A 27,071-nucleotide genomic window follows, 5' to 3' on the forward strand; every position below is an offset into this window, starting at 1 on the left:
CTGCCCTATACTGCAGCAGTCCTTCAGCGGTATAGGGACTGACGCACAGTCTGCTAAACACTAACACACAACCTGCTTGGTCCACAAAAGTTCTTATAAGGACTGGTAACTTGGTATAGGGTGCTACGGTACATAGGCTTGAGTGCGGTACAGTCTGCTGTTCTGTAAGGACCGCTATCGGTCCACAATAGATAGGGTTGACGTGCACCACTGCTGACCGCTGCCCTATACTGCAGCAGTCCTTCAGCGGTATAGGGACTGACGTACAGTCTGCTAAACACTAATACACAACCTGCTTGGTCCACAAAAGTTCTTATAAGGACTGGTAACTTGGTATAGGGTGCTACGGTACATAGGCTTGAGTGCGGTACAGTCTGCTGTTCTGTAAGGACCGCTATAGGTCCACAATAGATAGGGTTGACGTGCACCACTGCTGACCGCTCACCTATACTGCAGCAGTCCTTCAGCGGTATAGGGACTAAGAGTTTTGTCACAGGGTCATTTAAAAAATGACATGCAGAGGAAGAGGCAGGCCCTTCCGCAGGGGTGGTAGGGGTAGGGCAGGAGCAACAGGCTTGAGCCAAAGTGGGAAGTTGCAGAAGGTGCGTTCAATTACTTTAAAGGATGCACCAGACTTGGTTGAGTGGCTCGCTCAGCCTTACTCTTCTGCACCCTCCTCATCCTCTCGATCTGCACCCTCTTCTTCACTCTCTGCTATGTGCACCCCCAAAGACACTACCACCAACAACACGACCACCACCACCACCACCACATACCTTCCGCTTGAGTCACTGGAATTATTTTCCGATCCATATCAAGAGGACATTTCTGATGCGCAGCCACTCTTGGTATTGGATCAGGAAGAGGAGGTAGCAACAAGCGCTACTCAGCAGTCTGACGCCAGTACCCAGATCAGCCCAAGGAGGAGGTTGGTCCCCGGTGTTGCTGCCTACTCTACTTATAGCGGTGGGGAAGGTGACGTTGATGATGACGTGTCTAGTGATGTCACGTGGGTGCCCACAAGAGAGGAAGAGGAGGGGAGTTCAGAGGGAGATATGGACCAGCAGATAGGGAGGAGAAGCAGCAATGACTTACATTGCACAGCAGGGACAAAGCAGACTGCAAATGTATCAGGAGCGAGTCATCGACCATGTACGGTCACATCTGGCGCTCCCAGGACACCGGCACATGGCTCCGCAGTGTGGGCTTTTTTTAACGTGTCCGCTGCTGACAATAGCGTTGCCATCTGCAATCTTTGCAGTCAACGCGTTAGTCGCGGTAAGCCCAATACTCACCTAGGGACGACCGCCTTAAGAAGGCACATGAGCAGCCATCACCGAGCCCAGTGGGAGCAACGGAACACACAAAGCCACACTGCAGGCTCTCACCGTCCAGCCTCGTCTTCTACTTCTCCTTCTCCTCTCTCCTCACAATTGTCCTCCACTCCACCTTCCATCACGCCAAGCTCACATTTTTCTGCAAAAAGGCAGGCTTCCGTGGGCCTAATGTTTGAGCGTAAAAAAATGATGACGCCGGATAACCCTCTTGCCCAACGGTTGGCGGCTGGCTTGTCAGAACTCATAGCCCGCCAACTACTGCCATATAAACTGGTGGACTCGGAGGCCTTTCGCAAATTTGTGGCCATTGGAACACCACAATGGAAGGTCCCAGGAAGGAAGTATTTCTCAGAGAAGGGCATCCCAGAGCTATATGGCCATGTTCAGCGGCAAGTGAATGTATCTCTGGCACACAGTGTCGGTGCCAAGATACATCTGACCACAGACACGTGGTCTAGCAAACACGGGCAGGGAAGGTATATCAGTTTTACTGCCCACTGGGTGAACCTTCTGACGGCCGTCAAGCATGTAACCCGTGGCACCCGTGTAGATTTGGTTTTACCGCCACGGATTGCATGCAGGCCTGACTCTTCTTCTCCTCCTCCTACTCCATCCTCCTCCCTCTCCTCCTCAGCTGCCTCCTCCTTTTCCGCTGCTAGCGTCTCTTCCACTGCACCGCCCAAGCTCCCCAGAACCTATTCCACATGCCAGGTGAGACGTTGCCATGCCGTGCTGCGTCTGTTGTGCCTGGAAGCAAAGAGCCACACTGGCCCGGCACTCCTTTCAGCTTTGCGTTCACAGGCAGATGAGTGGCTAACACCGCTCAATTTGACAGTTGGTAAAGTGGTGTGTGACAACGGTGCCAATCTGCTTAGCGCATTGAAACAGGGCAAAATCACGCACGTGCCGTGCATGGCACACGTCTTAAACTTGGTCGTGCAGCGATTCCTTGTCAAATACCCTGGGGTCCAGGACATCTTGCGGCAGGCAAGGAAAATCTCGGCCCATTTCAGAAGATCTTACACGGCCATGGCTCGCCTTGCTGACATTCAGCGGCGACACCATCTGCCGGTCAGACGTCTTATTTGCGATTGCCCGACGCGATGGAACTCAACCTTCTATATGCTTGATAGGCTGCTCCAGCAGAAACGTGCAGTTAACGTCTACCTGTATGAACTCTGCGAAAGAAACGGTTCTGGGGAGCTGGGTTTTTTTTCACCGCGCCAGTGGCTGCTCATGCGCGACACATGCAGACTTCTGCGGCCATTTGAGGAGATCACCAAACTGGTCAGTCGCAGCCATGGCGCCATCAGTGACATGGTACCTTATGCCTTCTTTCTGGAGCGTGCATTGCGTCGTGTCATTGATCAGGCTGTGGAGGAGCAGGAGCGGGAAGATGAGGAAGTCGCAATGCTGGATGAATTCCCAGGGGGGGCTACTCTATCTGAGACAAGTCAACAACAGGAGTCTGATGAGGAGTCAGAGGAGGATGGTGCCGGGGCGGATGAGCAGGAGCAAGAAGAGCATGCTTTAAACCTTTCTGGGATCCCTGTTGTGCGAGGATGGGGAGAGGAGAATGAAGAGGACGACATTATCCTGGATGATGAGCAGGAGCCAGGCCACCACACCGCTTCCACTTTAGTGCAAATGGGGGCCTTCATGCTCCAGTGTTTTAATAGGGACCCCCGTATAAAAAGCATGAGGGTCAAGGACCAGTACTGGGTGGCAACGTACTTAGACCCCCGGTACAAACACAAAATGGCGGAAATGTTACCGCCGTCGCAGAGGGCTGTCAGAATGCAGCACTTCCAGGCCTTGCTTCGAGAAATGCTGCATTCTGCTTTTGCGTGCGCTGGCAGAGGAGCAATTCCCACTCCCAGAGAAGGATTTGCGGGTACCAATCCAACAGCGCCTGCAAGAAGAGGCCGGTTTGAAGATGTGTTGGTGACTTCGGATATGAGGTCATTCTTTCAGCCGACCCATCGACAGGTGTCATCCGGATCCAGCATCAGGGAACGCCTAGACCGTCAGGTGTCCGACTACATTGGGTTAACGGCCGATGTGGACGCTCTGAGGAGTGATGAACCCCTAGACTACTGGGTGGGCAGGCTTGACCTCTGGCCAGAGCTTGCCCAATTTGCAATCGAACTGTTGGCTTGCCCCTCATCCAGTGTCCTGTCCGAAAGGACGTTCAGCGCAGCAGGGGGGATTGTGACCGATAAGCGTACTCGCCTAGCTCACCACAGTGTTAACTACCTCACATTTCTAAAAATGAATGAGGCATGGATCTCGGAGGAATTCAACACATGTGATCAGTAGACCATGTATATGTCTATAAACAATTTTTGGAATCAAGCACACAGACCTTCTTAATTCATTTGGCTCACTTCCCTGACCCAAAAAAGCACACCGTACTATATGCCCCTACCCTCCTCTTTGAAGAGGTTGAGCGGTGTCATATTTCTACTGGGGCTGCTTATTATGAGGGGTTCCCACCATCCCTGTGCTGTGCTGACTTCCTCCTGGGTGTTCTTATTATGAGGGGCTCCCACCATCCCTGTGCTGTGCTGACTTCCTCCTGGGGGTTCTTATTATGAGGGGATCACACCATCCCTGTGCTGTGCTGACTTCCTCCTGGGGCTGCTTACGGTGCTGCTGTCAGCGCTGTATGTCACGGAGCTGCTGTCAGCGCTGTATGTCACGGAGCTGCTGTCAGCGCTGTATGTCACGGAGCTGCTGTCAGCGCTGTATGTCACGGAGCTGCTGTCAGCGCTGTATGTCACGGAGCTGCTGTCAGCGCTGTATGTCACGGAGCTGCTGTCAGCGCTGTATGTCACGGAGCTGCTGTCAGCGCTGTATGTCACGGAGCTGCTGTCAGCGCTGTATGTCACGGAGCTGCTGTCAGCGCTGTATGTCACGGAGCTGCTGTCAGCGCTGTATGTCACGGTGCTGCTGTCAGCGCTGTATGTCACGGAGCTGCTGTCAGCGCTGTATGTCACGGAGCTGCTGTCAGTGCTGTATGTCACGGAGCTGCTGTCAGCGCTGTATGTCACGGAGCTGCTGTCAGCGCTGTATGTCACGGAGCTGCTGTCAGCGCTGTATGTCACGGTGCTGCTGTCAGCGCTGTATGTCACGGAGCTGCTGTCAGCGCTGTATGTCACGGAGCTGCTGTCAGCGCTGTATGTCACGGAGCTGCTGTCAGCGCTGTATGTCACGGAGCTGCTGTCAGCGCTGTATGTCACGGAGCTGCTGTCAGCGCTGTATGTCACGGAGCTGCTGTCAGCGCTGTATGTCACGGAGCTGCTGTCAGCGCTGTATGTCACGGAGCTGCTGTCAGCGCTGTATGTCACGGAGCTGCTGTCAGCGCTGTATGTCACGGAGCTGCTGTCAGCGCTGTATGTCACGGAGCTGCTGTCAGCGCTGTATGTCACGGAGCTGCTGTCAGCGCTGTATGTCACGGTGCTGCTGTCAGCGCTGTATGTCACGGAGCTGCTGTCAGCGCTGTATGTCACGGAGCTGCTGTCAGTGCTGTATGTCACGGAGCTGCTGTCAGCGCTGTATGTCACGGAGCTGCTGTCAGCGCTGTATGTCACGGAGCTGCTGTCAGCGCTGTATGTCACGGTGCTGCTGTCAGCGCTGTATGTCACGGAGCTGCTGTCAGCGCTGTATGTCACGGAGCTGCTGTCAGCGCTGTATGTCACGGAGCTGCTGTCAGCGCTGTATGTCACGGAGCTGCTGTCAGCGCTGTATGTCACGGAGCTGCTGTCAGCGCTGTATGTCACGGTGCTGATGTCAGTGCTCTGTATTACGGTGCTGCTGTCAGTGCTCTGTATCTCCTGCACCCTCTTGTTTGCCTACCCTGGTCCCTGACCTTCCCTCTCCTCCATTGCCTTCATTAGCTCCATAGTCCTGAATTGTCAGAACAATTTCCCAAATAAAAAAAAAATGCTTGTAGTTATCGATCCCAAATTCACCTCATACATGTATTATGCTATTGTCCAGGTGGTGGGACTACGTGCTACCCCCTAATAATTACCCCGTGGCCGCAAATTCGACCTAAAGGTTTGCGAAATTCGCCTCCCATTGAAGTCAATGGAGCCCGCGGCGAACGGTCGTTTTCGCGAACGTTTGTGTCCGTTCGCGTTTCGCGTTCGCGAAACGTCCCGTCGGAAGTTCGTCCATCACTACTGATGGGCACTGTAGTGGCATGCATGCTAAACAACACAACACAATCTCCTTCGCTTGGGGGCCTAGTCTGTAGATAAGTGGTGCAGCCAACCTTCTGGATAAAAGATGGAATGCCTGTGGTCTTGCTGCCCTCCTCAGAGCAATGGGTGTCCTTAGAACTGAAACAAAGAAAGGGGAAAGGAGGGCGCTCCGACCTTGTGCATTACCAAAGGTAAAATGTATTAAAAAACTGTAACAGCAGTAGTCATACTCACAAACAAACGTGTTTAAAATACCTTGTCAGTACACCAGCAAATGGAACCGTGTCTCTAGACAACTGAAACCTGGCCAGGTTGTTGAAAGGAACCTGATGGTATCGCAAACAGCTAATGCATTTCCAGGGAGGACCATCTTCCTCAGAGCCAAAGCACTGAATCACCGGGTCCTCCCTTGAAATGCGTTAGCCATTTGCCACAACACCCCCCCTTCCAGGTCGCAGGTGTCTAGAGACAGGGTTCCATTTGCTGGTGAACTGACAAGCTCTTTTAAACACGTTTGTGAGTATGATTACTGCTGTTCGTTTTTTAATAAATGTTATCTTTGGTAATGCATAAGGTCGGTGCGCCCTCCTTTCCTCTTTCTTTGTGGCATGGATAAGCATGGATAAGCACTGATGTGGCACAGATATGGTGTTGATTTGGCAAGGTTGAGAACTGATGTGGCATGGATGTGGCACGGATGAGTACTGATGTGGCACGGATGAGCACTTATGTGGCATGGATGATCACAAATGTGGCATGGATGGGTATAGGTGAGCATGAATGAGCCATGGATGGGGATAAATGAGGCACGGATGAAAACTGATGTGGCACGGATAAGCACTGATGTGGCACGGATGAGTACTGATGTGGCACGGATGAGTACTGATGTGGCACGGATGAGTACTGATGTGGCACGGATTAGTACTGATGTTTGATGGATGTGGCACGGACGAGCACTGATGTGGCACGGATGGGGATTGGTGAGCATAAATGAGCCATGGATGGAGCACGCATGGAGCATGGATGGATGAGCCATGAATGGAGCATGGATGGATGGATGCACCATGGCTGGGCACAGATCAGTGCTATGGGAACTTCAGATCCAGCCCACAGCGCTGCCGGACAAGCTCCGGTTTGTTTACAAGTGACAGTGCCGTCATCCAGAGAAAGAGCACAGTTCTTTATAATAGTCTAAGGAAGCTGGGCGATATAAAGCACTATTTGACCTAGTGCTATCATTTGAGATCAAATGGGGAGATGCACATAAATCACACGGTGGATTGCACGTTTCGTACTATGGTGACTGGGCATTAAGGCTAGCTTCACACTGCTCCGCCTCAAAAACGCATATGTGATTTTTACCGCATTTTTGCAGTGTTTTCCTGCATATGTTGTGCAAGGACATGTGACTCAAAAACCTCACCAAAAACACATTGCAGGTGTGTTTTTGAAGCATCTTTGGCATGTTTGCCATTGATTTCAATAGGGAGGTGCGTTTTTGTTAAACTGCAGAAACCTGCACCAGAAATGCAGCAAGCCGGATTCTTTTCACCGCAACTGAAGCGTAGCAGACCAATGTGACGAGAGTCATAGGATTTAAAGGGAGGTCGTTTTCTTCAGCTTTTCATCTGCTTTTTTTAACTGAAGAGTGCCCAAAAAGCTAACCAGTGTGAAAGCAGACTTAAAGGAACAGTGGGTTTTTGTATTGAGAGATTTGTGCGTTAGTGATTTATGCATGTTTGAGTCGCGCTACACTTTGCGATACCTATGTTTTTTTTCTCTATCTGATTATCCCTCTGGTTTGCTCTAGACCAGCGATGGCGAACCTTGGCACCCCAGATGTTTTGGAGCTACATTTGCCATGTTTCTCTTGCACTCTGCAGTGTATTTGAGCATCATGGGAAATGTAGTTCCAACACATATGGGGTGCTAAGGTTCCCCATCACTGCTCTAGACACTGGGGGATTGCAAGGTTCCCTCCCCAGCAGTACACGCTTGCCTTTTTCACTCTTCCACCATTTTGTTCAGCTGCTGGGAGCAAAGACAATACCTTGTACTTCAGATATGTAGGTATGCTTACGTCACATAGCCCCGTGTGAACTATGACTTGAGCATAGACGGGGCAGCTTATCCAGCTCCCCACAGCTGAGTGGGGTGGTATGGGAGGGAGGTAGAAAAGGTGAGTATGTTGGATTGCTTTGCAGGGTCCCCTTCCCCAGCGGCACATGCCTACCTTTACTTTTCTCCTCCACTGCTCCATCCAGCCATTGGCAGCAAAAAGAAATCCATGGTACTTCCAGGTGTGGGGTATTTGTTACTGACTCATCTTGGTGATGCTTAGGCATTTAGTGTTGGGACAGGGTGAAAAATCCTCAGGATTCCTTTCTTCACTCACCCCAGCCAAATGGAGGGAAGAGGAAGGTGGGCACGTGCAGTTTGTTGCTTTGTACTGAACAATGTCTACTACTTAATTACAAGGGCACCACAGTCAAGTCAGAAATTTACAGTTAAAGTGGTTGTAAACCCTTACGTATACCCAGTGAAGTGAATAGCCTCAGGTGATACGCAGAAATGAAACAAAAACATAAGTTGTACCTGTCTATCTGCAGTTTTCTCTACAGCCATTCAAAGTCCATCATTTTTAAAGCTTGTATGAGCTTTCAGAAAAAAAGGGAGCAGAGAGCTGAAGTTGCATACTGCAGAGCTCAGCTCAGTGAGAAGAGCTCTGAGATCTGATTGGAGGGAAGGGATACACAGGAACAGAGATGAGGCTGTCAATCACAGGCTGTGTACTGGAGATCCTTCCCGACAACTTTTTTACCTCTTGGTGTCAGGAAAACTTGTCAGAAATGACTCATGAGGAATGAGGCAGCAGAAAGAAATTACACTAAGGTTCTTTTCACACGGGCGCCTCTTCTATACAGAATCTGCTCGTTTAGCGGGGGGTTCTCTCCATTGATCAGGCAGATGACAGGTCCATATCTGCTATGCAGAGCAGACAGGGACACAGTCCTGCTCTCCTCTATGGGGCAATCAAATTGAAATATACCACCTGTCAGTTTCTATCCAATCCGCCAGATGGATGAACACATCGCACTACAAGGCTATGAGAAGGTCAGGCTTATGTTATATATTGAGTTCAGCAGAGAAAACTACAAAATCAGCCATGAAGCAGCAAAGGGAGAACTATAAAAAATGTCAAGGTGTGTGTGTGTAAATATATATATATATATATATATATATATATATATATATATATATTATAATATACTATATAAACCTTTGGTTTATTAGATCATAGAGGAGCTGCGGCGGGAGCTGGAACAGATGCAGCTCATACGTCTTGAAATGGAACAGAAGATGGGGCTCGGAAACAGCGCTGCCCTGCAGGAATACAACAGCCGCACCAGAGAGGCTGAGCTAGAACAAGAGGTCCGACGACTTAAACAGGTACTTAGAGATTATGTTTAAATTATAAATCTCAAGATATCTATGCATACAAGTATGCCGACTGGAAAAGAGAGCACAGTGAGCAGGGTTGATGATTTGTGTATTGCTGTTCCACTGTAACGCCACTGTATCATTAAAGAATAAGTTCACCTATCAGAGCATGTTACATGTTACACCCATAATTTGAATGTAATATGTAACATTCTAATGACCTGTCCCCCGCACCACTAATCCCCCCCGTGACAGTAAGCGGGTGATCTTCCCACGGCCCTTGAGACATTTTAAAAATAGCGTGGCTGTGCAGGGCGCCACCCACGCAGCCACGTCGTTCATTTGCATGGATCTGTGAATGAGAGAACTACAAGTACTGTCACCCATTGCGGCTGATGGCTTGTAGATCTCCGTGAACTGTAAGGGTGCTAATGAGCGCTTTCGAAATGTATTCACAAGCCTTGCAGCTTGTAAACAGTCAAGCCTGTGTCTGAGGTATTGGCTGCAAGAGCCTGACATTGCAAGGCAAAGAGCCTGACATTGCACCCCGGTCCACTAATCAGGGTGTAATGCCTTGCAGGCTCCTAAGGGGGAAAAGATTAATAAATGCACATTTATTTTCCCCAAAAGGTGAATTTAGTCTTTAAGAGCCTAGCTTTTAGCTAATTTTAATTTGGTTTAAACCACTTGACCTTAATAACCAGGGCATTCTATGCTATTCAGCACTGTGCTACTTTAACTAGTGATTGCTCAGTCATGCAACTCTATACGCAAATGGAATCTATTTAATTTTTTGCACAAAAATAGAGCTTTCTTTTGGTGGTATTTTTTCACCACTGTGTTTTTTTATTTTTAATATATTAACAAAAAAAATACCCAAAAATTTGGGGAAAAAAAGTTTTTGTTTGCAAAATGTTATTTCTTCATAAATTTAGGCCAAACTGTAGTCTCTGAACGTAACATGTTATATACAGTATATTTTAAAATTGCTCAATCCAGCAGTACTTCACCTTTTATAACATGTTACACCCATATTAGGGGTGTAACATGTTATGAAAGAACCGGCCCCTGCTTTGACAGCTAGCGGGGGATCTTCTACGCCCGCTAGCTGTCACAATTTAAAAAACTCTGTTCTGTGAACGGAAAACTACAAGTCCCGACAGCCTTAAAGCCTGTCGGCTTATAGCTCTCAATGAACTACCATGGTGCTGTGAGCACCGTGGTATTTCATTGATTCTTCCTGTCCAAATGTATCAGCTTTCTCGTACGCGATACAAGGAAGCTGATACACTGACAGAGCTGCAGGAGACCTGCATGGCATCAGCAATCTGCTGGTGCAATGCTTTACAGGTTCCCAAAACAAAAATAATAATGCACATTTTTTTTTTTTTTGTCAAAAGGTGAACTTATACTTTAATAAAAAATTCAGCTCTGTATGCAATACTCACCTCGTCTACGATGCCGTGTCCTGCAATTGTTGTTTTTCACCACTAGATGTCCTTCTTGGACATACTGCGAGTGCAGAACAATATGGTCTCACCCTAGAAGACGGGCATCATCAGGGTGTCCTGCACTCAGTGTAATGATGCTGAGAGCAGTGCTTTCTGCATCATTGAGGACCAGCTTCTGCTGGAAGAGATCATAAAAAAGACTCATGCCATGTAACCTGACTTAAGGCATCTGGAAAATGAAGTCATAAAATAAAATGGACAGCATTGAGGGTAGGGGAGCCACTGGAGAAGGTCGGAAGCCCAGAGTTGGACTTTAACTCTAACTCTAACAGAGCAAGTGTTGGGATCCTTCCTGCTATGCTGTCTGTCATAGCTTTATGAATCACAGAAGTGGCTGCTCAGAATTTAAAATCCTTTGGTTGATAAGACTGTTCCTGTGCGTGTATTTAACCGTTTGCCTAGAGCTCAGTTTTCATAGCAGAACTTTAACAAAAGCTTAACATTCTGTTATTTTCCACATAAGCCGTATAAGAAGCCGAGCACTTATTCACGCTGCATGTATGCCGTCCATCTGTCATCTGCTGTCCTGATACTCAGTGGTCTATTTGTCTCTTTGTTCTTTCTCTGCAGGAACAACGAGCCCTCAAGGAGCAGAATGAAGAACTGAACGGACAGATTATCAATCTTAGCATCCAGGGAGCCAAAAACTTGTTCTCCACTACATTCTCCGACTCACTGGCTGCAGAGATCAGCAGCGTCTCTAGAGATGAGGTAAGGAGGAATAGATTTGTCTTACTGGGAGGTGTCCAATCATGCTTGGAATGCATTATAGTACAATGGGGTGATATCCCATCCCCTTGTTCCTCCAGAACCATTAGCTACAATTTCATATTTGAAGCTACCGTCATGAATGGTTAGCTCTATGTTCCAGAGGTTAGATTTGTGGGGGGGGGGGGGGTTTTCTTGCTAACTTCAACAGCAGGGATAGGGGGAAGGAGATGCCGGGACGAGCTATCGTCTTATTTTGGCAGAATCCCTAGAAAGGGGGAAAACTTCCTGAGTGTTCAATACAATTGTTATCTAGCGCCTGGCTCCAGACAATTTATTACTGTCTGTGTCACTATTGGTAAGATTTCTCCTTCTTGTCCTGGTAGCATTTTTTTCCCTCCCTTACATGACAGGGAAACGAGGGGGATATAGTCGGCATATAAGATAGTGACAAAGGTTTACACTTGCTAAACTGCAAAACATGCATGTCCCCTTTGGAGGGATTTCTCCTCACTTCCTGTTGTGGGTACAAGTGATTAGGAAGTGAGGGGAAGAGAGGTCATTACCTTTCCCTCGCTATATAGAACTGTAAATTATTATTTTTTTTTTTTTCATATCCTGTGTGCCCCCTTCTGGAATCCACTGACTTCTTATCACTGCTCTTTAACCCTTTACTGTATTATTATCACACATTGTAAATTGGCCCTTTAAGGTGCACTTCACATCAAATTTACATTAGACCCTTTCCATGCAATTCCATAAACTGTACATTTACCTTCTATTGTCCAACTCATATTTACAAACCAATAACTGGTTTTAATGCACCTATGTCATTGTGCGTTAAAGGGGTTGTAAACTCTTGTGTTTTTTCATCTTAATGCATTAAGGTAAAAACACCTGGCAAAGACTGGCCCCCCAGCCCCCCCCCCATTTTACTTCCCTGAGCCCTGGAACTTGACCCACGAGGACGCACTCTACATGGGGTTCTCGGCTCTTGATTTTTATAGATTGATAGCAGCCATTGGCTCCCGCTGCTGAGTCCTGCATTCGGCCTGTATGGATGCCGAATGCTGGACACGGGAGCGCGCCCACAAGGTAACCCCCCTGGGAAGCGCTTCTCCCAGGGGGTTATCTGATGTGGGGAGGAGCCACGGAAGCCGCTGAGGGACACCAGAAGAGCAGGTTTTGCCACTCTGCAAAATGAGCTGCACAGCGGAGGTAAGTAATGTTAATTTTTTTTTTTTTTAAATGAACCCTTACAATCAGTTTAATTACGCCATACAGGTCCATTATAAACAAAGTGCTGTATGTACTCTTCAATGCTCCACTGTATAAAATGAGCTGTACATTCTATACTCTTTAGTGTTCAACTCAATGCACAGTGCTTTACTTGTATACAATTTGCTATTCATATACTGTACTTGTATTCCCTGAATTTTATACACTTTTCTATTCATATACTTGTATATCCCATATTGTATACTCTTTATTTTTACACTGTATTATACAGTCAGGTCCATAAATATTGGGACATCGACACAATTTTTGGCTCTATACACCACCACAATGGATTTGAAATGAACAAGATGTGCTTTAACTGCAGACTTTCAGCTTTAATTTGAGGGTATTTACATCCAAATCAGGTGAACGGTGTAGGAATTACAACAGTTTGTATATGTGCCTCACACTTTTTAAGGGACCAAAAGTAATGGGACAGATTAACAATCATCCATCAAACTTTCACTTTTTAATACTTGGATGCAAATTCTTTGCAGTCAATTGCAGCCTGAAGTCTGGAACACATAGACATCACCAGACGTTGGGTTTCATCCCTGGTGATGCTCTACCAGGCCTCTACTGCAACTGTCTTCAGTTCCTGCTTGTTCTTGGGGTATTATCCCTTCAGTTTTGTCTTCAGCAAGTGAAATGCATGCTCAATCAGATTTAGGTCAGGTGATTGACTTGGCTATTGCATAACATTCCACTTCTTTCCCTTAAAAAAACTCTTTGGTTGCTTTTGCAGTATGCTTCGGGTCATTGTCCATCTGCACTGTGAAGCGCCGTCCAATGAGTTCAGAAGTATTTTGCGGAATATGAGCAGATAATATTTCCCGGAACACTTCAGAATTCATCTTGCTGCTTTTGTCAGCAGTCACATCATCAATAAATACACGAGAACCAATTCCATTGGCAGCTATACATGCCCACGCCATGACACTACCACCACCATGCTTCACTGATGAGGTGGTATGCTTTGGATCATGAGCAGTTCCTTTCCTTCTCCATACTCTTCTCTTCCCATCACACTGGTACAAGTTGATCTTGGTCTCATCTGTCCATAGGATGTTGTTCCAGAACTGTGAAGGCTTTTTTTTAGATGTTTGGCAAACTCTAATCTGGCCTTCCTGTTTCTGAGGCTCACCAATGGTTTACATCTTGTGGTGAACCCTCTGTATTCACTCTGGTGAAGTCTTCTCTTGTTTTTTGACTTTGACACACATATACCTACCTCCTGGGGAGTGTTCTTGATCTGGCCAACTGTTGTGAAGAGTGTTTTCTTCACCAGGGAAAGAATTCTTTGGTCACCCACCACAGTTGTTTTCTGTGGTCTTCTGGGTCTTTTGGTGTTACTGAGCTCACTGGGGATTCTTTCTTTTTAAGGATGTTCTATCTCTCTGATGGGTTTGTTTTGTTTTTTTCAGCCTAATGATGGCTTGCTTCACTGATAGTGACAGCTCTTTGGATCTCATAGTTAAAGTTGACAGCAACAGATTCCAAATGCAAATAGCACACTTGAAATGAACTCTGGACCTTTTATCTGCTCCTTGTAAATGGGATAATGAGGGAATAACACACACCTGGCCATGGAGCAGCTGAGCAGCCAATTGTCCCATTACTTTTGGTCCCTTAAAAAGTGGGAGGCACATATACAAACTGTTGTAGTTCCTACACCGTTCACCTGATTTGGATGTAAATACCCTCAATTTAAAGCTGGAAGTCTACAGTTAAAGAACTTGTTGTTTAATTTCAATCCATTGTGGTGGTGTATAGCGCCAGAAAGATTAGAATTGTGTCGATGTCCCAATATTTATGATCCTGGCTGTACATTTAGTATACCATACTACTATTGTACACTATATTCCTATTCTCTGCCCCCTCCTCAGCAATTTATGTGCATCGTATACCAATTAAACTGCAATATACACATCGTCAGTCTTCATCCATTCTCCCTACAAGATTGCTTTTTATCATTAAAATCCCTTTTGTGTCATGAATTGACACAAATGATTTCTTATCTGAGGCTTGAAACCTTCCATATCCTGTACCCACATTGTGTGTATGGCCCTCATGTCTGTGCGCAGTGCTGGCTGGCAATGACTGAAACCTCATTACACTGTTTTACAGCTTATGGAGGCTATTCATAAACAAGAGGAGATCAACCTCCGCTTACAGGATTATATCGATCGTATCATCGTAGCCATTATGGAAACCAACCCAGCCATTCTGGAAGTGAAGTAAGTTTTGGACAAACCAATAGTAAACAGGTTTGCATAAAGATAAATATACTTTTTTTTTTCTCCGTATTCTACATTTGTTCCATATTTTTGGTGGTGTGCTCCCTTTCCCAAACACCTTTCTTTGTGTTTTACATCTCTCACGTCTTCCTGTGTCTCTTCTGTCTCTCTCTCTCTCTCTCTCTCTCTCTCTCTCTCTCTCTCTCTCCCCCTCTCCCCTGGTCCGTTTCTCATTTTCGCACCACCCCCATCCGCTCTGCTTTTTCTCTCTTGCTCTCTCACCCTTAACGTGCACGCTCTCTCTCTCTCCTCATCTCTCTCTCTCCTCATCTCTCTCTCTCTCTCTCTCTCTCTCTCTCTCTCTCTCTCTCTCTCTCTCTCTCTCTCTCTCTCTCTCTCTCCCTCTCTCCCTCTCTCCCTCTCTCCCTCTCTCCCTCTCTCCCTCTCTCCCTCTCTCTCTCTCTCTCTCTCTCTCTCTCTCTCTCTCTCTCTCTCTCTCTCTCTCTCTCTCTCTCTCTCTCTCTCTCCTCATCTCTCTCTCTCTCTCTCCTCATCTCTCTCCTCTCTCTCTCCTCTCTCTCCTCTCTCTCTCTCCTCATCTCTCTCTCTCTCTCTCTCTCTCTCTCTCTCTCCTTGTCCCTGTTTCTCATTCTCGCACCCCCCCCCCCTCTTGCTCTCCTCATCTCTCTCTTGCTCTCCTCATCTCTCTCTTGCTCTCCTCATCTCTCTCTCATTCTCTCACTCTCCCCCCTTGTTCTGCTTTTTCTCTCTCACTCTCTCCCCCTTACCCTGTGCGTGTGCACTCTCTATCCCACCTTGTCCCTTTCGCTCTCTCCCCCCCCCCCCCCCCTCTTTCGTCCCTTGTACACTCTTTTCTATTGCATTCTCTTTTCCTTTCCCTTGCGCTTTCTCTTTCCCCTTTTGCGCTCGCCCTCTCTTGGGCTCGCTCTCCTTCTCTTTGGGTTCTCTCTTCCCTTCTCTTTGACCCTATCTGTCTTCCCATCGGCTCTCTTCCCTTCTTTAACTCTCCCGCTTCCCTTCTTTTGGGCTCTTCCCCCCCCCCCTTCTCTTCGGCTCTCTCCCCTACTGGATTTTCCACTCTTCCTTTATCTAGCGCTTTCTCTTCCCCCTGCGCTTTCTCTTCCCCCTGCGCTTTCTCTTCCCCCTGCGCTCTCTCTTCCCCTGCGCTCTCTCTTCCCCTGCACTCTCTTTTCCATTCTCCTGTGTGCTTTCTCTCTCTTTTCTCTTTTTTGCTTCTCATGCATCCTTTAACACTCCTTCAATCCCTTTCCACGTCTCTCTCCCGTCAAAAAAATCCATAGCATATTCACGAGAATCATTTGTTCTCAATGCAGTAATTGACTTTAGGCCTTATTTTACAGATTCTGCAATGGAAAAACTATATTGCCTATAGTATCCAGATTCTAATTGAAATCCTACAGTCTGTGTGAAAACAATGTTCTGAATTAGGGTTCTGTGGGCCACACGTCATTCTTCTCTTGCACACAGATACATAAAATCCGCTGTGATGGAGGCAAATTGACATCTTCTGCTGTTCTTGCTCTTGCAGGATCCATTAACTCTCCAGTGAGTTCTGGAAGGAGGTTGAAGCTCTGCCCATGATTCAGGATGCAGAGGAGGCAGATTTGATCTCATTCATGCTGGCCACCCCTGAATGCACTCAGGCTCAGCCTAGCGCACTCTGTGATGGTGGTGTGATGATCAACCTGCACATGGAATCCTGCTGTGCACCTGAACCCCTCTCTTGTTTAAGCCGCATCTGATGAGTGCATTGAGGGATTCTGCCGGGTTTCAGACTCCACTTGTTGCCCGAGGGATCATCATGACCTATGTAGAATTTCCCTGGACTTAAAGGAATGTATGACGAGTGTCCTGAAGCCTCCTGCACCCCCCCAGCTTTATGTATTCATGGGCAGAGCCCAGTTCACACTAAGAATGTATAGCATCCACTTCTTACTAAAGGACTTAACTCTGAATGGACCACAGACTTGAAGGCGGTTGATTGGTGTATGTTTATGTATATATTGCGTCAATGCACAAATGTATATATGGTGTTGGTGCACATGTGACCTGTTTGCAACAGCAGCACAGAGGAATCCAGCAGTAATATTGTTAATAAATCATTTGTTTCGCATTCATTCTATGTAAGATCGTAGCATCCTTGTGAGTTTTGGTGTATAGGAAAGACACCATACTTAAGTAAGAACTCCACTAAAGACTTGTTTAAAGGTTAACTCCACCCTTTTCTTTTTTCTCAGCTTTGTGTGGCCACTGGCAGGTTGAATCGACATGCGACTTCTTAAAGCAGATAAAAACAGGTTCTCTCCCTAGAAGCACACCTTTCCTTTGCTCGCCAGCCACTCCAATCAGCTGCCGCAACCCCTGTGTGAGCTACAAGCACTGGTGATGATTGGCCCAGTGCTGTCACATGGATTGAGCCACATGCTTCTCCATACCCAGATGTGATTTAGCTTGCCAGCGACCGCACACAGCTGAAAACGTCAATGCTGGGCTGAGTTAGCCCTCAAAGTGACCACATTTAATAATGCTATTATATTTTACTATAGCCCTCAGCCCTTTCTATATGAAAAAAAAACATTATTTTATAGTGACCAGGTGTGTCTTAACTGCCCATAACAGTAGGTAAAACTCAGGTCCCACCATGTAATAGGAGCCTCCCAGCCCTGCTCCTGCATGAATTGTGCAGTCCATTGGCTTCATATAGTAGTTGGCTCAAATGTATAATATGCAGGGTGTCTGATATGTATTTTTTCGCTTTCCTATTACAAAGAAGGATGATAGAAATGTTATCTGGATATTGGCTTCATGTCAAAACAGATACATTTTTATCATTGGAAGTTCTGTAAAGGAAATTTGTCAGGAAGCCTTTGTAAGAAGCCTCTGTTGGAAGCTGCCACTCTAATTCCCAGGCTGTTTACTAGTTCCGATCAAGCATCATTGCTTGCAGTGAAGCGGAATGGGTTCTGCTTCACTGTGCTGGAAATATGCCGCATGGGAGTTGGTCAGAGAAGACTCGATGCAAAATTATCTTAAATTTGCGCAAACTTTTTCAATAAGACCCCTTTCACACTGAGGCAGTTTTCAGGCATTTTAGAGCTAGAAAGAGCGACTGTAAAGCAACTGAAAACTGCCTCCCATGCCATCCGAGTGCTTTCACACCCGGGCGGTGCTCTTGCGGGATGTTAGAAAAAGTCCTGCAAGCAGCATATTTGGGGCAGTTTGGGATCACTGTATACACCGCTCCCAGAACGCCCCGCCCATTGCAATAAATGGGCAGCACCTCCAAAGCGCCTGCAAAATGCTTCAGAAACACCGCAACACAGGCGTTTTTTAACCCCTTCTTTGGGCATAATAGTGGCCAAAAAGGGGCGCTTAAACAGCAGTAAAGCGCCGCTAGAACGAGCGGCGCTTTACTGCTAACGCACGGGCGACCCCAATATGAAAGGGGTCTTACTTTTCAAATATTGCTGTAAAGTATTTGCATATCCTTTATCTCCTAATACATGTGCTGCGACTAAAGGGTGGGTTGTAACGCCCCCACACACTGCACATATGTGCCACTAGGTGGCTGATGTTTCCCTGCTGAGCACACACTTACTGCACCCTCCCAGCACAAAGACTGAGCTTTTGGTCCCCACTAATGATCGTAGCTGGAGGTACTGACTCCAAATCATGTGACCACTGTGACAGCCAATCACAGTGGTCACATGAAGGTTCTGATCTTTCCTGCCACCCAATGTCCATTACCTTTTTAAAGGGATGCTGGAGCAGACAGAAAAGGATTAACGTGGAAGTAAACCCTCAGATGTGATTTTAGTATGTTTGGCATAATGCCTCACTGTATACAGCTTTCCTAAAGAGACCCGGTCACCAGATTTAAAAATAAAATTGCAGATAAAAGCATGAAAAAAAACAGTATTTTACATGCTGACTTGCAATGTTTTTCCTTTCCATAATTATTTTTAAATTCACTTGCAAAGTTACCTCTAAAAATGCTTGACTACTTCAGGACAGTCAATTTCCTTGTACTGCCCCCTTCACCATGCACATCCCAGCCCTCTCCTCTTCTGGGAGTGTCTTATTGCTGCCTGTGCTGGCCCAGCTCCTCCATCTCTCTAAGCTTTTAACATTTGCTGTCAGGGGAGGAGGTTCACTTGAGTGCTGCTGGGGCTGCTGACTTCACATCCAAGATGGCGGCACCCAGCAGCAGTCTCCGTGCTTTTCGATGTGTATACAGGGGAGGCTTTTAAAGGGAAATAGCCAGCATAAAATACATTAAAGGATATGTAAAGGTTAGCTTAAAAACAAAAAAAAACTGTCATACTTGGCTTCTCTGTGCAGTTGTTTTTGCACAGAGTGGCCCGATCCTCCTCTTCTTGGGTCCCTCAGTGGCAAATGTGCTATTGGAGAGCCACTCTCCCTTGGGGCACTCGTGTGGGCACTCTTCCATGTGCTGCTGCATCCTTTGACACAGACAGCAAGCCCCGCCCCGACTCCCGCATCATTGGATTTTATTGATAGCAGAGCAGCCTTTGGCTCACGCTGCTGTCAATCTATCCAATCAGGACTTGAGACACCGGCTGTAGCTGGTGTGTTCGTCGCCATCCCTGGAAAGACCGGGTTCAGGTAAAAAGGGGGCTCTGGGGGGCTTTTTTCACCTTGATGCATTAAGGTGAAAAAGCTTGAGGGTTTATAACCCCTTTAAATGTCCATAGAATCTTATGAGAGATTGTTGTTGAAATAAATGGTCTGATGTTGGGGTTTCATTAACCCCTTCCTGCCCACCCCTGCATCCCTTAAAAAAAAGTTCTGAACACCAGTCGGTCTCACTGGATACCGATCATTAGCAGAGACCAAGAGCTGTCTTTCACAGCACAGAAACATTGGCTGCCCAGCAACACTTCTAACTTGTAGGTGTGAAAGCACATCTGTGTTAGGCGTCCATAAAGGGGAGGAACACTTCTTATTTTATCTGTTTCATAATTTCTTAACTGGATATCCCGTCAGTATCAGCACTTCCTATTGCAGGTTGACACTGCTAAGCCTCTCTACCTTACAATTAATAGCAGCGCTGTCAGCCTAGGCTGTTCACTCCTTTAGATGACCAATGGGCTGCAGATCAAGTGTATCAGAAGAGCAGCCCAATGGCCCACTGAAGGTGCTTCAACAGCAGGCCAACAATGTTTCTTTCTAATTGTGAGACTGTAGCTTAGGGTGTATTTATGTAACAACATAATGCAACAATTCTAGTGAATGCAGAAGGGAATTGGCAAATGTAAACATTACCACTACGGGATTGCCTTTCATTTACCAATTCACTCCGGTGTATCCTGGAATTGCTACATTGTACCTCTTCTTACCAAGATGTATTTATTTCCTATGATCCTCAGATCCATCTAGTGGCCATAATGCAGTATTTTCCCGATTCACTCTGTTATGAATGAACTTGTCTTTACTACTGCCCATAATACTTGAAGAATATTTGAGCAGAAGAGAAACTAGCTCAAGAACATTTTATTTTGCCCCATTCTACAACACCTGATTAGTTTGCACAGAATGAATGTAGATGCCATTTCGCTGGACGAATAGCTATGCAATTTCTTGTTATATTCATAAATAGACTCCTTAGTGTTGTCAGCCTGCAACAGGAAGTGCTTTTACTGACTGGGTCTTCAGATAAGGCACTTTCTAACAGATTAGCAAACACACCAAAAATTAAGTAAACTATATGAGGCGTGATGTCAAACATACTAAAAATAAGATTTAGGGTTCACATGCACTGTAGGGGCTCTTTCACACTAGTGGTTGAGAGGTTATAAAACTGTCACTACATCCTCCATGCACAACCCATTCAAGTGAATGGGGCCCTTCTGTAAGCGCAGCGCAACTACTTGCAATGCATGTGGTTGCAGTGTGCTAGTGTTGGGGTTCAAGAGGTTAAAACAGTCGGTAAGGAGGAGATCCAATGCCTTTTTAAAGGATGTCAAATGCTCTCTGAAGAGAGATATGAACACAGATCGCTTTTCAGGAACTTAATCAAGTGTGAAAGAGCCCTAAGGTTGCCCAGCTGCTGTAAAACCTGGTTCACTGGAAATATTTATTGGAGGACACTGCCCCTTGTTTTAGAAGAACCCTGGTAAAAATGCATATTTGCACAGAATCCCATGTCTCAGACGTACCTGTGGGTATGTGATACTGTAAATGCCGTATATGTATTGTACCTCCAGAATATGAATACATTGATATTTAATACTGTATACCCACAAAATCCACAGGACATTGCTAGGCTGCTGCTGCTGCAACTTCCTCCCCATCCCCAAACATTCATATATCTTGGTGCTGCATTTGATGCCTGCCCAGCCTGATCGGCACAGAGAGGGTTAACGTGACTACTGAGTTGAATAAATCGGCTATCTTGCTTCTTCCTCTCTTTTTATATGCAGACGAATCACATTTTTAGACATTTTTGACAAAAGTTTCTTTATATGTATGTACAGAAGTAGATAAAAAAAATATATATATATATTGATTTGTAAATAGGGACAGATGCGAATTGAATGGGGCCCTACTGAGGGTGACGCGCTCTTGTGGAGTCGCTGGATTTAACGGTGTCATGGCAGAGGGGACAGCAATACAATGCAGGGCTGGTCTGTGTCACGTCACAGGTTAAACAGCCAGTAGAGCAGGGATCCTCAAACTATGGCCCTCCAGCTGTTGCGGAACTACGCATCCCATGAGGCATTGTGAAACTCTGACATTCACAGACATGACTAAGCATGATGGGAATTGTAGTTCCCGGAAAACTGGAAGGCCATAGTTTGAAGACCCCTGCAGTAGAGGGTGAAGCTCAGAGCCCTGCAGACTTGTCTCCATCCTTGTGCTCAAATGAAGTACGGCAGCCATTTTCATGAAGACTGTTTAACAGAAAATACATTTAGGATATTGAGATAAGGCTGTGTTATTGCTTTACTGCTGACTCTGATAACATCATGTGTAAATGTGCAGATTTTTTTGTGATTAAGAAATAAATATATGGCTGCAGTCATTTTAATATATAGAGCTATGTGGAACTTCCATGTCAATTCACTCCTGCCTCCCGCAGCACCACCAGTGTATGGAATGGGGAATTACGATTTAAGTTACATTGCAGCTCCCCCTGCAGGTGAAATCTGGTGTCACAACATCATCACTAGATCGCCATATGGAGGTGTAAGAAGCTGATAGAATTTTTCGTTTTAAGACACAACCCCCTTTAACTTAGTCTACAGATCACATTTGGTCTGAAAGGCCAACTCTACTCAGCACAGAGATATTCATTTTGGGTGGGTTGAATTGCCTACTAGATTATATCATTAGTGGCTTTATTGGCAATTTTTGGCAATTGAGCAGAGATAAGAAAGTTAGTTGAAGGTTCTTCTCCCCTGGAGTCCCTAAGAGGATATACAAAGCCAGCCTATTAATCAAAATGCAAAAACCAAACAACTGAAATACCATTTTTTTGGGGTGAGAAGTTTCCTTTAATATATATTTTTGGTTTAAAATACCCTTTCAGTTGTGTACCGCTGGTTAGCGGGGGAAATTGCAGAGGGTCTCCCATGATTAAAGTGCACTCCTTTATCGAATCGTTCCACTCTGTTGGCATATTTTGCAGCAATTTTGTGCCCAATGTGCAGGCTTTGGCCTGTGAATAAAATCTGTAGAGCAGATTATTTATTTTATTAAGAAAGATAATTAGAGGTAGATAAAATAAATTAAAAATATAAAGAGTATTGCTTCTTTTCGTACAGATATCAGTGTTAGTCTTTGTAAACCACAGAGGTAGTTATATATATATATATATATATATATATATATATATATATATATATATATATATATATTTATCTTTACATTAAATATTGTAGAGCTGATCTATCAGAGCATCCGACATCGATCTTCAAGGGATATGTCACGTCACTGGTCCCATGGACAGGCTGAATAGAAGCCTTAATATTTAATATTTGCCCGACCAGACAGATGGCGCTGTGGAGCATGAAAGTAAATTATCTGTATAAAAGAATCCATTTGTTTAATTTAAATCCTCAGAGGTCATTTGCTTTATCTTTGTGTATTTTCAGAAATTTATGGTGAGGAATAAATTCCGTTTGATTGAAAAAGTTTTTGTTGTGTGTGCGTTTTTTTTTTTTTAACATTTAAGTTGCTCATGCAAGCATCACTGGGAACAGCTAAAGAGGCTACAAAAACATACACCAATTAAATTTCACAAAGCGGTGTCTGATGTTGAGACATGTCTAAGGGCGAATTCATACTAATGCGTTGATCTGCGTTTTAGCACACTTGGAACATGCTGAAAACACACACACAAAAAAAAAAAAAAGTTTTCTATGTATCCTAGTCACATTACAACTTTGCGTTTGATTTATATTGTGTTGTGTTAAAATGCAACATGTATTCATTTTAACACAACACATTAAAATGCATATAAAACGCATGCCAATGCAGTGCAAGTCATTAATATTGTCCCTAACACACAAACAGGAACAGGATGTGATGTCACAGGAAACATGCAAAATGTTTAGCATTTTAACTCAACTCACGTCAAAATGGGCATTGATACAAGTTAACATGCATTAAGAAGGACTGGCCACGCAAATATAGTGCGGCTCTATTGCGCAAAACTAAGTACCTGTACGTCGTTTCGTGTAATAGTGTGGGTGCGTGTGCCCACAGGACGGAGTGGGAGCCGATGCGTTGGCCACCCACGATCGCGCCACAGAGAGGCAGAACGGGATCTGCCTATGTAAACCAGGCAGAGCCCCGTTCTGACAGGGGAGTACAGAGAGATCGTCTGTTCCTAGTAATCAGCAGCAACGATCTCTGTGTACCCTCTGTCAGTCTGTCCCCCACACAGTTGGAACACACATTGAGGGAACACTTTTAACCCTTTGATCGCCCCCTGCCAGTGTCATTTATACAGTAATCAGTGCATTTTCTTAGCACTGGTCACCAAAAAGTGGCACTTAAGGTGAGATTTGTGTTTCGCAATGTCTCAGTCCTGCTAAAAATTGCTGATCGCTGCCATTACCAGTAAAAAACAAAATTTAAAGTCCCTAAATCTATACCCTATTTTGTAGACGCTATAACTTTTGCGCAAAAAATCAAATATACACTTATTGAATTTTTTTTTTTTGCCAAAAATATGTAGCGGAATACATATTGGCCTAAGTTGATGAAGAAATTTTTTTTTTTTACTTATTTTTGGATATGTATTTTAGCAAAAAGTTAAATAAATTATTTTCAAAATTGTCGATCTTTTTTTTGTTTATAGCGCAAATAATAAAACCACAGAGGTGATCAAATACCACCAAAAGAAAGCTCTATTTGTGGTGAAAAAAGGACATCAATTTTATTTGGGTACAGCTTCGCACGACCGCGCAATTGTCGGTTAATGTAATGCAGTGCTGTATTGCAAAAAATGGCCTGGTCAGGGAGGGGGTAAAACCTTCTGGGGCTGAAGTGGTTAAAATGCATGCAAATGTACATCCATTTTCCTTGCATGTTACTGCAACAAAACCTGTAGGGGTGAATTCACAGTATATGTGGTGACGAGACATTTTTACTGCATTGTAAAGCGTCTGTCACCGCGAGACACACAGGACACAAATGTCTCCTATGCATCCAATTCACACTGCAACACAGCCTATGGCTGCACTAAAATGCAGACATGCTGTAAAGTATTGCAGCGCACCAAATCTCACTGCTGTACATTTTCGGGAATGAAGTGTATGCGTTGTACACTTCAAATAAAATTTGTACCAAAAAAAGAAAAATAGGGAGCGATGTGATGCGTTGAATCTTACACCACACAGCCCCCTACCACAGACCTGCTGGTTATGTGAACTGCTTTGGCAGGTCTCCATTGTAGTATGAGTTCAGCCTAACCCCAATTAAATTATATATTGTATGTCTTTAACCCCTTTATGGCACAGGTAAAACAAATCCTAATGACTGCCTAAGCCAGTATTTAGACCCTTTTCACAGTCATTTGAAGTTAATTTCCCAAAGGACTCCTGCTCGCAGGCTCTGCCCTGCAGTACCTCTTCTTCACCACAAGATGTCATCAGTCTTCTAGGTCATCATCATCAGCTCCCTTTTCTGCATCTGCATCATCGAGGACTGCCCACCACCAGACTAAAGAGGCCCCTCCATGCCATGTGGCCAGCCTGAGGACTTTGGTAAAATAGAATTATTAAAAAAAATATATATATATATATGCGGAAAGGGAACCTGGGGTAAGGGTTTTAAAGCAATATAAATGTTATCTGGAGGCCAAACGTGCATGTTTACTGAACTGGAACAGACAGCCAGGTGCTTTGTAAGAGTTGGAGGCATGATCCCAGCTGCAAGCTGGGACCTTGCTTTGTGCATTGGTCCGAATCATTTGGAAGGGGGATTAAGGTGCGCGGTTGCTTTTTCAGGGTTTGGTCTTGGCCCCTTAGTTCCAGTGAAGGCAACTCTTAAGACGTCGCCATACCAAGACGTTTTGGACAATTTAACTTTGTGGGAACGGTTTGGTGATGGCCCCTTCCTGTTTCAACATCACGAGCGGACAAAGCAAGGTCCATAAATACATGGATAAGTGAGTTTGGGATGTAGGAACTTGACTGGCCTGCACAGAGTCCTGACCACAACCCAATAGAACACCTTTGGGATGAATTAGAATGGAAACTGTGAGCCAGGCATTCTTATCCAACATCAGTGCCTAACCTCACAAATGCGTTTCTGGAAGAATGGTCAAACATTCCCATAGACACACTCCTAAACCTTGTGGACAGCCTTCCAAGAAGAGTTGAAGCTGTTATAGCTGCAAAGGGTGGGCCAACTCAATATTGAACCCTACAGACTAAGTGCCCGTTCACACAGGGGTGACACGACTTGCAGCGCAACTCACAGACGCGACCTGCACACGACTTCAGCAGCGACTTGCAAAAGGACGACTGTATAGAAGTCAATGCAAGTCGCCTGAAGTCGCCCCAAAAATAGTACAGGAACCTTTTTCTAAGTCGGAGTGACTTGAGTCGCTCCTATTAGAACGGTTCCATAGTACAGAACGGAGCGCGACTTGTCAGGCGACTAAGTCGCCTGACAAGTCGCGGTAGTGTGAATGGGCACTAAGACTGGGATGCCATTAAAGTTCATGTGTGTAAAAGTAGGTGTCCCAATACTTATGGTCATGTGTATAGAATATGTACAGTACATCAGCCTTTTTAAAACTATTTACCATGAAGGAACCCTTGAAAAAAGAAATCTGAGGGACCCTTTATTTAAAAGGATTAAATCTGCAGTTTACAGCACAGTAGAGTTATCTGTGGGTTGTAGATATATTAATAAAAAATGTGTTGTGCCAAGCAAATTTCACCCCCAGGAATAATTGTATAGTAAAGCTTGTCTAAACCCAAAATGTAATGTATTGTAGTTTACTAATGCGCCTATGAAGGGAGTCATGGTTTTTGCCCTTGGCTACTCCTTTCACATGGGCTCCAAAGATGTGTATCTCTTTATCTCCATTACATGGGGGGGGGGGGGGGTCAGGGCAATTGGTAGTTTACAGACGATGCCTAGGAAGAAAGAAGTTCTTCTATGTTCTCAGGAAGTGGAAAGAACACGGCATTTCTGATCAATGGGTATTTTCTGAAAATGTTCTCGTCTTGGAAAAAAAGAAAACCATTGCAACCATCAACTCTAAGGACTGCAAGCTGCATTATATAGCATTATGGTTCTTGGGTTTAGTTATCCTTTAACACTCCCCTGCTCTATAACACAGCATTTTAGGTAATAATTATGAAATAAAACTTGTAAAATGAATGGCTACATAAGAAACACAAAAAACGTGCATGGGTGGCAGTAGATCCATAGACCAGGTGTCAGTTGGTGGACGGGCGTGTGTTTAAATTGGGCAGGCAACTAATCTATTCATAGAGTTCTCAAAAGAGCAGATTAGAACTAGAAGAAGATAAGGAAATTCAAGTGCCACACCTGAAAGTGTGAGTCCGATTAATATTTATTCAGTTGAACAGTGGCTCTGGAGAATGCCTGCTATCAATACTCAGTTGTCTGATACCCTTGCACCCCCAGACTCTGATGAAAAAGGCATACTCAAGCCCCAGAAACTGGTTGGCTAGACATTTGGACAGTGAAAATGTTGTTGCCCTCTTACATTGGTGGTAAGTACGAGATGGGCCCCCTGACATGGGTAATCAACAGACCCACAAACTCAAGCACAGAGATTCCAAAATGATCAAAGAAACT

General features: G+C 45.3%; 1 protein-coding gene across 9 annotated transcripts in view; it reads left to right on the top strand.

Annotated features, from left to right (window-relative positions):
* Window positions 1-22,921, top strand: part of RAB11FIP3 (RAB11 family interacting protein 3) — a 164,196-nt gene extending 141,275 nt beyond the window's left edge. For 8 of the 9 annotated variants that reach the window (XM_077449295.1, XM_077449303.1, XM_077449300.1 and 5 more), the window contains 4 exons: window positions 8,840-8,995; window positions 11,068-11,208; window positions 14,611-14,720; window positions 16,103-22,921. In XM_077449295.1, the coding sequence (XP_077305421.1) occupies window positions 8,840-8,995; window positions 11,068-11,208; window positions 14,611-14,720; window positions 16,103-16,148 (453 nt within the window). In that variant the 3' untranslated portion in view covers window positions 16,149-22,921. The remainder of the gene's footprint in view (window positions 1-8,839; window positions 8,996-11,067; window positions 11,209-14,610; window positions 14,721-16,102) is intronic. The other variant, XM_077449298.1, reaches the window with a different exon arrangement.
* Window positions 22,922-27,071: the final 4,150 nt, after the last annotated feature.

Source organism: Lithobates pipiens, unplaced genomic scaffold, assembly GCF_037356315.1.
Source record: "Lithobates pipiens isolate NorthernLeopardFrog02 unplaced genomic scaffold, aLitPip1_a1.2 Scaffold_22, whole genome shotgun sequence".
NCBI classification, from domain to species: Eukaryota; Metazoa; Chordata; class Amphibia; order Anura; family Ranidae; genus Lithobates; species Lithobates pipiens.